The 12,712-nt window shown below is 40.4% G+C and overlaps 1 protein-coding gene across 1 annotated transcript in view; it reads right to left on the bottom strand.

Annotated features, from left to right (window-relative positions):
• Positions 1–368: 368 nt before the first annotated feature.
• Positions 369–12,712, bottom strand: part of TTK (TTK protein kinase) — a 33,286-nt gene continuing 20,942 nt past the window's right edge. The window contains exons 13-22 of the mRNA XM_033143290.1: positions 12,091–12,218; positions 11,397–11,489; positions 10,989–11,146; positions 10,748–10,896; positions 9,293–9,417; positions 7,777–7,857; positions 4,815–4,991; positions 3,443–3,533; positions 3,150–3,247; positions 369–736 (exon numbers count right to left, since the gene is read on the bottom strand). Of these exons, the coding sequence (XP_032999181.1) occupies positions 650–736; positions 3,150–3,247; positions 3,443–3,533; positions 4,815–4,991; positions 7,777–7,857; positions 9,293–9,417; positions 10,748–10,896; positions 10,989–11,146; positions 11,397–11,489; positions 12,091–12,218 (1,187 nt within the window). The 3' untranslated portion in view covers positions 369–649. The remainder of the gene's footprint in view (positions 737–3,149; positions 3,248–3,442; positions 3,534–4,814; positions 4,992–7,776; positions 7,858–9,292; positions 9,418–10,747; positions 10,897–10,988; positions 11,147–11,396; positions 11,490–12,090; positions 12,219–12,712) is intronic.

The raw sequence follows: 12,712 nt of genomic DNA, 5'->3' as shown, positions 1-12,712 counted from the left end.
CCTTTCCAAACTGTAAAGGTACTCAGTATTTCAATACTTATAGCTATTTAACTTTGGAAGAATTCTTCCATTAAAAAAAAAATCACATTCTAGGAATAACAGTATAAATCTTTTATTATTATTATTACTATTATTTACAGAGTTCATTTCTTATTTATTACAACATCTGGTGTCATTTATAAATCAAAACATGTCCATGTCGGTATTGTAACAGCATAAAACAAGAAGCAGAGCATAAGAGTAGCTAAATTATATAGTGTCCCACATCACCAGTAAACGAAAACAAAGAAGTCAATATTCCAAGAAAAATACTGGCAAATACTAGAGGCTTGCAAATAAAGTTTGTTCTAACCCAAAGTCTTTTTTTTCATGATTTAAAGAAATGCAACAAAATATCTCCCACATTTTCAACTTTTAAGGCTCATCTGTATTTTGTACTCAAATACCCACACATTGAACCAATCTGTTAAAGTTATATAGCAAGAATGACTGTCCCATCATACAAATACTGGATAAACAAATGACAAAGAACATTTAGACCATAAAACAATTATCAGAGGCAAAGCAGTTCAGTTTAAACTGACCAACTATTGCCTAGAATAGTCTTATCAAGTCCTCATTAACACTTTTTGAAGCTAAACTGTATGTATCACTTTGTGCTCTGTGTTTTCTTGTCAGAGTTTGCAAAAGCAGACACATCTAACCCTTCACCGTTGCTGCACTGCTCGTATAAAGCCTGAAACATAAAAAAGCAAATTAGATCATCAGATGCTATCATGTTTTCTTTCAACCCCCCCCCCCTTTCAAAGCTCATATTTTGCATGGAGCGTTTGACTTAACCCTTTCCCCCATATCCCCAGTTGAAAGCATAGTTATTTGAATTCTCACATAATCCTCCCCATCTCACTCTGTCTCCCCCTGCCCACAAAAAATCTAGCCCCAATTCCTTCCACTCTCTCCCAGTCACTGATGAAATTTAGACTGCAAGCTCCATGGGAAAGGGATCCTTTTGTGATAAACGACCTCTTGTCAATATGCCATTTCCATGTAGAATCTAGTGAAAATTCCTCTCCATAAGCAGGGGTTGAATGCTCACACTAGCCAGTGTCATACTGATTCTGGGAAGTGAGCCAGCAACGGTATTGTGTGCACAGAATTTAACCCCTCCTTCCCCCAGGGCTCGCAGTGCTGGGCTCTGTGTCCTTTGACAGCCCCTGCACCACCCCACTGGTCTCTGACGGTTACCTGACATCCACCCCCCCCCTCATCCCCCAATGCGTTCCAGCTGCCGGCCGAGGGTGGGAAGCTGGCGAAAGATTCCTCACTCTCTTTGGTGGGATCAAAAACTCTTTCCCAATCCTTGGGGCTTTCGAGCAAAGGGGGAAACCCTAGGAAGGATTCTTCGTCGGTTGGATTAAAAAAGGCCTCCCACCCCCCAGGGCTGTTGAGTGAGGATTGGAGCTCCCTGCTGCAAGATGGAGTTGGTTCTCTCGGCTTGCCCATTGGTTTGCGGGTGCCTGGCTGTGGAGAAGCTCACCTCCACCTGCAGCAAACTCATGAGCATGCACCAAAAATGAGAGGTGAATTGTACTCCACGGTCACTAATAACCCACGAGGGCATGCCATGAAACCTGAAAACATCATCCACAAACAGTTTGGCCGTCTCCTCCGCTGACACCACCCTGGGGCAGGCCACAAAGTGGCCCATTTTGGTCAACAAGTCCACTACCACCAGGACGGCTGTCTTTCCCTTGGATGTGGGAACATCTGTGATGAAGTCGATGGAGATCACCTCCCAGGGCCTGTCAGGGGTCTGCAGCGGCTCCAACAGCCCTGCTGGTGCGGTCCTTTTCCGCTCGGCTCTCTGACACACCCTGCACCCCATGACATAATCACTTACATCCTCCCAAACCTTGGGCCACCAGAAGTCACGTGTGACCAATAGCATGGTTTTGTGCTGCCCAAAGTGTCCTGCTGTGGGGTTGTCGTGAAGCTGTTTGAGGATCTTAGCTCTTAAGGCCTCCCCCAGGACATATAGTGATCCTCTGTGAAACAACAGCCCCCCTTTGCCCTCAAAACTTTCACCACCACCCCTGCCCTCTTTGAGATGCCTCAATTTCCATTGTGCAAAGGCATCCTTGAGTGTGAGTCTGACAAGCTCTGTGTTCTCTACTAAAGTGGCCCCACAGGTCCACTGTCCCGGCTGGAAGATGTGCCTGGCCACTGGAGGTCCCTCATCTTCAAAGTACAGTGGTGCCTCGCTAGACGAAAAACTCGCAAGACGAAGGCATTCGTCTAGCAGAAGGCTGCCCCGCAAGACAGTTATCCCACGGGGATTTTTCCTTGACTGTGGTTTACTTAATCTCGTAATCCCTTAATTCACTGTGTCCCTCAGTTTTTATCACAAGATCAGTAATCATTTAAATAAAATGCCTTGAGGGAAGTTTCTGCTGGAAACATCATATAGTTTAAATACAATAGGTTATACTCAACTAGCTTCTATTCAGACTAGACCCACTGAAATTAATGGACCTACGATAGTCATACAATTAATTTTAATGGGTCTACTCTGAGTTGACCTAGCACTGGAAACATGCCCAATAATTCATATGAATGGGTGACAGACTGAGCTTCAGCAGGTGGGTAGGAGGAACTACTGCTCTCGTTTCTGAATGCCTCCTGCATGCCAACCAAATCTTTCTTTTAAGTGAGAGCATTTCCCTTATACGTATTACTATTATGAAGTGCTGTCTGGTTTGTTTACTTGCCATAACACATTGCTCTGAAGATTACGAGCTTATATTCTTTTCTGTTTTATACCATGTCACTCCCTGTTAGGGTGAAAGCCTTTCCTCTCTTTATACACCAAACCATTCACCACTGCTTATTAAGATCCGCTGCTTCTCAAATCCACTATTTTTGCACCCTCCTCTCATGTCCATCTCACACAACATTCCTCAGTACACTTTTGTCACACACACCTTCCTGCCCCTAGTGGAATTTTTATGTGTCTTGTTTTGTATCTTCTTTATTTAGTATAAATAAATAAAAATACGAACTGTATCAGTTCTACATTCTCTTTCTGCTTTAAGTATTATAAATATTATGTTCTTAGTAACAATACCACTGCTACAAATACATTTACTTACTCTAGTAGCTCTAGAAATGGAGTTAGGAGAGTTCAGACCAACAAGATGACCGAGGATGCGCTTTATTTCCTCTGTTGTCGCTTTTGTACTTGAACCCACTAGAAAAATGTTAAAATCTGGTTATGCTTAAAATGTCCAGCTAAGCTGTATGAAAATAAAGATACCAGAGCACTTGGCGATATACTTAGGTTAGCAGGTATATTGTTTACTCTGTGAGAGTATCAGACAAGAGAATGAACACCTTTATATAAAACTCTGGCAAAATAAAGTGAAATTCAGTAACAGATAGTTACCTGTTTGTGAATTGGTTTGGATATGTACATAAGGATGAACCAACAATTCAGAGACAGATATTCTTTGCTTGGGATTCCTTACCAAACAGCGCTGAGGGGAGAAATTACAAGATGGAATTAATAAAATTCAGTTTTCTAAAGAATATTGTATCTCAACATTGTTTCCCACATTTTATATAGGGAAGGTATCCCTAGTGAACTAAAAGTGCACTCCATTAATCTAGTTTGTGCCTTGTAGCATCAGATTCAGCCTGCTGTTTCACAATGCAATGGATTCTGTAAATATTCTATATCAATGTTTCCCCAAAAGTGATCCATGGCCCACCAGCTTATTCAGGCGGTCCCTGCAGTTTCTGTGAAGAACACTTACAATTTAAATTTTACTGCTTCTCTTATATGCTTATTGTATTACAACTTACAGAATTTAAAAATTGTCATACAACAAACGTATTAATAGAAGCAATAAAATTAAGACTCATACCACATCTAGCACAAAGCATTAGAATCGCTACAGCAGGCAGATTTAAAAAAAACCCACTAAGTGATCTGCTAAGACCCTTATAAATTTTCAAGTTGTCCATGGGAGGGAAAGTTGGGGGAAGTACTGTTCTACGTCACAGGATTAAATAAACAGTTGGTCCAAATGATGCACTAAATGAATAAAAGTTATATCAACTCCGTAAAGAAACTGGCCATGTTAGAACAATGATAATAATAATGGATGATAATAAACTAAGATTAAGCAGAACGCCACCTTCTTTCCAATAGGCTATAGTTATCTAAAAGGAGCCAAGAAGAACTTTTTACCTAAAACACTTGTATGCTGTATCTTCTTCAGGTATAATCAAACACAGAACATACATTGTCTTTTTAAAAAAAAATAAAAATACATGGTGCTCTTAAACTTGCCTAGGCATTGGAGAGAAACAAACACATATAAAAGTGCACAGAGCTTGATTCCCAAGAATCAGGTGCCAAAAGATGCTTGTGGAATGTACTCTTTCTTGTCTCTGTCCTCTGCACTACAGCTCTACCCCCCCCCCAAAAAAAAACCCTCTCAAGGAAGAGGACCTTCTGCCAGATTTTGGGCAATTTCTTCCTTCCCTCAGCAGCTGCCTGTCTGTGCCCCACTGCAAGCTGTTCAGAGGGACCTTTCAACTTTCCCTGGGGCAGGGGGAGAAAACGTTAGGAAGGAGGAGAACCAAGAAAGTCCCCTTTTGTAAGCTTCCTTTCATGGTTCTTAGGATCCAAGCCCAGATGTAGTCCCCCACCCCCACCCCTCAGCCACAAATGATAAAAAGTCAGGAACTGTTTGATATATACATTAAGACTGCTAAACAAAATGATATTGTACAAATTTACACAGGGTTACCTTTAAGACATCCTGGAGGTCTTTTTCTGCAATATCAGGGAATGCTATTTCATGACTAGGGTCAATTATGGCATGAAGTTTTGCAATCTGATTTGTTATGTGTTGAAATGGAGTTCTTCCATAGGTCATACAGTATAAAATGCAACCCAATGACCATACATCATTTTTTGGACTGATCTAAAAACAAAGGCAAAACCTAGACAGCATCTTAAAAAGCAAAGACATCACCTTGCCGACAAAGGTCCGTATAGTTAAAGCTATGGTTTTCCCAGTAGTAATGTACGGAAGTGAGAGCTGGACCATAAAGAAGGCTGATCGCCGTAGAATTGATGCTTTTGAATTATGGTGCTGGAGGAGACTCTTGAGAGTCCCATGGACTGCAAGAAGATCAAACCTATCCATTCTCAAAGAAATCAGCCCCGAGTACTCACTAGAAGGACAGATCCTGAAGTTGAGGCTCCAGTACTTTGGCCACCTCATGAGAAGAGAAGAATCCCTAGAAAAGACCCTGATGTTGGGAAAGATGGAGGGCACAAGGAGAAGGGGACGACAGAGGATGAGATGGTTGGACAGTGTTCTTGAAGCTACTAACATGAGTTTGGCCAAACTGCGAGAGGCAGTGAAGGATAGGTGTGCCTGGCGTGCTCTGGTCCATGGGGTCACGAAGAGTCGGACACGACTGAACGACTGAACAACAACAACAACAAAAACAAAGGCAAGGATAGATAGATGATAGTACAGGTTACATACGCTCAGGTTACATACGCTTCAGGTTACATACTATGCTAACCCAGAAATAATGTAGGTTAAGAACTTTGCTTCAGGTTAAGAACAGAAATTGTGCTCTGGCGGTGCAGCGGCAGCTCCCATTAGCTAAAGTGGTGCTTCAGGTTAAGAACAGTTTCAGGTTAAGAACGGACCTCCAGAACGAATTAAGTTCTTAAGCCGAGGTGCCACTGTAGATAGATGATAGATAGATATGCCTCACACAATTAGCACAATGGCTTTGAAGCTATTGCTATTACATTAACATATGTGGTACAACTGAATAAGCAATCAATTATAAAACCTGGTGCAATAGCATAACAATTAAGCAATGAAGGAGAGCGTCTATATTTCAAAATCTGATCAATGACACACCTTTGCGTCGATGCATATTGCCGAAAGGGGGGTGTTAATTGTCAGGAAAATTAATTTGCAGAGTTAAAACCACACAGAGAAATCTACATTATCAGTTTTGTAATTTAAAAGAATGGAAACATTGCTTCAAAGGCAGACCATTTAAAATTATGAATAATATTGCTTATAAAAATTGTTTAAGAAACTGATGCCCTGGCAAGGGATCAACAGAAAATGGAATACAATGATAAAGATTCTCTCATACTACCTCGCACTGACTGAAACATAAACCTGTTACACTGGAATGTCTACTTTTTAACTCAGCATGAGTAGGTGAGTTTCAGAAGAGGAGGAATATGGACAACGGGGGCCTCCGTTTTGTGTATATTTAACATGCTGGCACAGGAGTCAGCTTATAGAAGAAAATGAACATAGGCAACTTAATGTAGGGCAATTTTACTCTGCTCACTTAAGCCCACAAGTCTTTGGCTGAACCAATTTTGCACAATAGTAAAATAAATTGCTCCCCACCTCATACCCCCATCTGCATGATGGGAATGCTAATACTTTATGGGGCTGCTTAACAAATTACTTAGAAAATGCATGTGAAAACCTTGACGTGTTTTTGGCTCGTCTGTTGGCTAACATCACCGTTACACAAGGTTTTTAAAAATTAACTTCAAGACAGACCACAGCAAGTTTAATCGTTTTAAAAATAGTGTAAACAAAGTGTTTTTGGCTCTTCTGTTGGCTAACATCACCGTTACACAAGTTTCTTAAAAAATGAACTTCAAGACAGACCACAGGACCAGTGGTCAGGGATGATGGGAACTGTAGTCCCAAAACATCTGGAGGGCCGAGTTTAGGGGTGCCTGCCGTAGCGGATCTGGGCTGTGAGTCCTGGGAGACCTGTTCTCTGCCTTGCAGGCCTTTTTCTGTCTGACCTGGGAGGCAGACCCCTGATTCACTTCAGCTACAAAAGCTGAACAGACTCTTGGGCTGGCGTGTTGTTTGGGGGTTTTATTGGGGGGCACTGTTGCCAAACTGCGAGAGGCAGTGAAGGATAGGCGTGCCTGACGTGCTCTGGTCCATGGGGTCACGAAGAGTCGGACACGACTGAACGACTGAACAACAACAACAATTACTTTCGTTATGTGGTAGTCATGTGAGCATGGTTTAAACTGTGGAAAAGAAATGCACACCAAAAATTATGTACATATGTACATATGTAGGCATGTTTTCCTGACCTCTGCGGTATTTTTGCTGGCTGTGTAGGGTCAAAATATCTCCCTGTCCTTACTGCAATGTCTAACAGAAACCAAACAGTTTTCTTTATGCTTTTAAAATCAGAGACAACCCTTCCCCAAAGTTCACTCTCCCATGTGGTTGCCTTAGGTGCTAGTTTCACATTTTAGATCTTCCTCTCACAAATTTTCATTTGGAAGCATCCAGCGCCAGTATAAGGACCCTTGCTCCTCCACACAGTAAGCCGTCTCCATCAGATGCCCCTCCCCCCATTCCTACTGCAGCCTCTTGCCCATCTCAGGCATTCCCGAAGGATCCCCCGATTGCCAGCCATCCAAGAAGGCTGCAGTGTCTTTAGGCAGGGACTGGATATAATCCATTATGAAGCTCTTATTAAACCCATGGTCAATTCTAATTTGATGCTACTTCAACTTCTGCTACTGTCACACCACACTGCCCATTACAAGCTTTTTTCTGACTGCTTTATTCACTGCATACAAAAAACCCCCAATGATTTTTTTCCTGGGTTTGTGTAAATTTAGAAAGTAAGATCCAAACCAAAGCATTTCCCTCCTTCAACCACAGGGTATGTTATTACCTTTGACCTTGGTTTTCCATTTTCACCACTGGAAGACATGTCTTTAATTACCTCTGGTGGCATGTAGTTAACTGTGCCAACCTGGTAACAATAAAAAATATAATCATGTAATTAACGGATAATTTAAATATAGAATCTCATATTTTGTTTGAAAAATTGCCCTAAAAAGGGGCCTGAAAAACAATGCTCACAAACCTTTATTTAAATTAATCCTCTTGAAATCCTGCTATAGTTCATTAGAAACTTTAGAACAGAAAAACAAGCTTGTCTAGGAAACTTCAGAAAGCTCTTAACATAATGTTTAAGGCAACTTTATCTCAGAGAAAATAGTAATACAGGCAATTTTCAAAATTCCTCAGTGATTCTAATCCAACACTCAATGATTCAGACAATGTCTACATTAACTGATATATATATATATATATATTCTTTGTACTCAAAATGGTGTTGTTACACTATATGCCCAATTCTACACCCCAATAAAGCCACCAGCAACTTTTGTCAGGTTTGGCAAGTCAGTTTCAAGCAACAGAGCTACAGTAATTAAGAGTGCTCTGTGGGATTGTGCACCTCCTCTCCACAGCTCTGCCCTTTCAGAGAAAATTCCTCCTGTTGCCTTAACTGAAGCTAAGGAATATAGCCACACGGATGTTAACCGTGGTTAAGGCAAATCAGATTCTGTGCGTAACCAGGACTTGAGGGTGGCTAAGAACTTTGGTAAAATAGGAGCCATAGCTAATGTCCGAACCAAAGTATCCATTGACTGTGGTTAAATTGGACAGGAGAGAAGGAGGAAATAATATGGCCCACTCCCCACCTCTTAAACTTTGTCATGGGATTAGGTCTGCTACATACGTATTGATTCTAAGTGAGCTGGATTATGTTTAACTATTTCCTAGCTTTAAAAAAACCCACAAAACAGTATTTTTCTAACTCTGTGAAATTTTATGCTATTTCACCCTTTATGAATACTCTTATCAGACTTATCTGAAGTGGGATATGCCCTGCATGTATACACTGCTATACATCTGTGTTGGATGCAGACATAAAACCTACACCTTGCAACATTTCCGCAGCAACCGGACATAATTCAGGCTGCAACTCCATGCCATAGCACACATACTTTCCATGCAATAGACCCCAGGTTCAATCCCTGGCATCTCCAGGTAGGGCTGGAAAAGATGGTGTGAAACCCCAAAAGATGCTGTTGTCAGTGTAGACAATATTGAGCTAGGTGGATCAAAGAGCGGACTCTGTATAAGGTAGCTTCCAATGAACCTTTGTGCAATATCCCTTCTCTCTTTCATCTGTGGTAGTTATGACTCCTGTAGTCCACACCCCAGGAAACCATGTGCCATGACTTTGTCTAGACCTGCAACCTGCCTAAAACAGGCAAACACAAATCAAGACCCACAAAACTCCTCACATTATTCCTGATGTCCCCTCATTGTGAAAACAGACATTTGTACTATTTTATTCATAATAGGGTAGCACAAGGATGCCTCAACAGTCTCACCTGTGAATCTTTAAAAATGCTCGTCACATCTGGCTGCATTTGATTTGCAATGCCAAAATCTATTAGTTTTAGCATTCCATCTACTAGCAGAAAGTTTGCTGGTTTCAGATCGCTATGAACAATACCTGCAAATTAAAATTTGTTCAATTAGTACAAATTAAAAATATGTGCATTTATTCTGTTCTCTCACACCAATCCTACAAACCTTCTTGGCCCAACACACAAGGATGGGAGGAAAAACCAAGTTCTTTTGTAGCTATGATAATAGATCTTGGAGATTGCAATTTGGCTGTGACATTCTCCCTCCTCTAAGAAATCGATTTACTTTCACACAGGGAACAGGTTTTTATCTAACCATCATCATTGTACAGCAAAGGAAAACAAAACCCCTCTGGAAACATATTCCCTATTAGAACTAGTTCATGTTAATTTACAAAACAAGACACTTTTCCCCAGAATGTTATAATTAAAATGCTCCATTCAACCGCTGCTACTAGCCTGGGTCACACTGAACATTATACCAAAATGAAAGTTCAATTTCATGTAATACAAATAGTTAACTTGCATGAATTCTGGTATACACTGCTAAGTACATCTGCCCATTACTCCTTCCTGACTTTGCTGTGCATTGGAGGAAACCAACCACAAGCATAATCTTGGTTTCTGCTTGTGGTTTGTATGGAAAGAAATCACAAGCACTGGTTTACACCTGGTTGGCTTCCTCCTGCTCCTGACTGGCACCAGCTCCCTCAACATCAACCTGGCCGGGGACACGAGGGGCTAGCCCATCGAGAGCCCCACAACCCAACCCAGATGTCCAATCCTAAGCTAACTTCAAACCAGTTACAGGTAGGTAGCCGTGTTGGTCTGCCATAGTCAAAACAAAATAAAACGAAAGCTCATACGAAGAACAAACTTAGTTGGTCTCTAAGGTGCTACTGGAAGGAATTTTTTATTTTATTTTGTTTTAACTTCAAACCAGTTACTGAAGCTGGCTTGTTTAAACTAACTGCAGTTAAGATTAGCTTTAATCCAAGGCCAGAATGACACAGCAAACTGTGGTTAATCGAAAGTGAAAGAGGAAACTTCTGAATTTCTCCTACTTGCACAGAAGGTAAGAATGCGGAACATGTGAGCCTTACGATTGTGGCAGCTCATTCCCAGCACACTAGACTATTAGTTGCAGTGATAGTGATGGAGATAACTAGATGGAGCTTTAAAAAGTATTCAAGTATTATAGTTATATAAACAGTTAAGGCAATGCAAACAAATAGTCAAATAGCATATGTCCCTCTCTGTTAAGATTTCCAGGAGGCAGTTTATGGATGCATAAAAAGATAGAAATCTAATGCATTATTTGACTAGTAATTCATTGGTAGCCATTCCTGTGAACAGCAAGTGTTGAAAGGTTCAGTAGAAGTCTTCAAATACATAGAAATAAGTTTTTATAGATACCATGTGTGTGGATTGTATGGACAGCTTCCAACATATTTTCCCAAAAGCTCTTCCGCTCCCATGGGTTAATTTTTTTCTTTTTAAGCCAAGTATTAAGATCAATGTTTCCACATTCCATCAGCATGTAGATACTCTTCTTGCTAATTTCACTAAAAGAAGTTATGAAAATGAAGTCATATATGGGAAATGGCACTTGGGAGGTGTTTTTAATTAAGTTGGGTTTGTAAAAACAATTACTCACTAGTCATACAGTCGGATAATCTTATCGCAATGTTGCTGAAGTTTATTTAAGTGTGCAATCTCATTTTTATAGCTTTCTAAAGTTTGTTCCTCTGCCTCTTCTAAATTGACATATTTGATAGCATAAAGCTGATTCTTTTCATCAAGTACTTGAAACACCTGTAAAAAAAAAAGCACCAGCTTTGCTTGTTTTTCCAAATGTTAAATACACCAAGGTCAGGGACCTTCTTAAACTTACCCTGTAAGGGAAGCTACCAATTACAAGCACAATACAAAAAGAATGGTGTTGCTTAAGAGAGATGGGGACAGGGGAAGCAATGGCATGGTATGTTATGTCAGTGATTATTTTTAAACCACCTTCCACAAGCAACAGTTATCAATGAACTAAAACCTAAATTTAAAATCTTACCTTACTTGATCCTCCCCTGCCGATTTGTTTCAGCACAGTGTACCATTTTCCTTTAATACTGATGCAATCATTTTTAGGTGAAGGAGTTGAAATCTGAATTTAAAAAATACACATCAAAAGCAACATAAGTTAGATATTTACCGTATTTTCCCATGTATAAGACACCACCATGTATAAGACGCCCCCTATTTGGGGGGACTCCAAATTAAGTAAATACCTCTCAGCACTACCCGTGTATAAGACGAGCCCCAATTTTAAACCTTTTTTTGTAAAAGAACCTAGTCTTATACAAGGAAAAATACGGTACTTAATATTCTTTCTTACTAGTATGTTCAGGTATTTCTGATAGTCCCTTGCAGGGCTGACATATAAAATTGTCAACACATTGCAGATTACAAGCACAGCTTAAAGGGCATAGCATCAAACTGCTAATCCAGAAATAAAATGGAAATTTGTTACCTATTTAAAACAAGACAACCATGTTATGAAAAATTAAATGTACATTCTTTCTTTCTTAAATTTATATCCCACCATCCCTCTTAAAGGAGTTCAGGATGGCAAACAACAAGTGATAAAACAATAAAAATTCCTAACTGCTTGCTTGTCCGTAAGGAATGGGTTGCGCCCACTATGAATCAGTTTCCTTCACTATCTCATAATGCGCTTTCAGAGTCATTTATTTTAGAAAGGTTACCGGTAATCCAGTACGCACTTGGAATGGAGTTGAGGGAGTACAAGGTTGCAAATAGGGAAACTGGTTGTATGGTGTGGTGTCCTTACTCAGGCGAAGAAAATTATTCGTTACAACTGGAGTACTGAAACGGTCAAAGGCATTTGAGCATTACAATCCTTGCACAAGCAGCAATACACTCCCCCACCCCACCCCCACCCTGCAATCAACCATATATTTAACCAGCTGCTTATTTTTTTTATCCAAGTCACAATATTTGAAGTTAAATGCAAAGTTTAAAGCTAGCTCAAAATAAGTAATACATTGCTCTAGCATTTTTTAAAAAAATAAAACTTTCCAAACATCTAAAAAAAATATTAAACTTAATCTTAATTTGAAGCGCATGTACTTCTAGAAAGAGGCTATCAATACACAGATGACACCCAGCTCAATCCTTCTCTTCCCCTGACTTGGAAGAGAAGGTTGAGGTGTTAAGACGAGTGCTTGGAGGCAGTAGTAGGCTGGATGTTGGCCAATAAATAGATGCTGAAAAAACTGAGGAGTCATGTGTCCCAAGTTCTCAAGTCCAGGAGAAGGGCAACTGGCATGTTCCGGATGCATAGCTGTCAACCTTGCCCCTTTCTTG

This window comes from Lacerta agilis, chromosome 3 (assembly GCF_009819535.1).
Source record: "Lacerta agilis isolate rLacAgi1 chromosome 3, rLacAgi1.pri, whole genome shotgun sequence".
In the NCBI taxonomy this organism is placed as follows: Eukaryota; Metazoa; Chordata; class Lepidosauria; order Squamata; family Lacertidae; genus Lacerta; species Lacerta agilis.
Note: the sequence above shows the minus strand (reverse complement) of the source record. Positions and strands in the feature narration are given on the sequence as shown.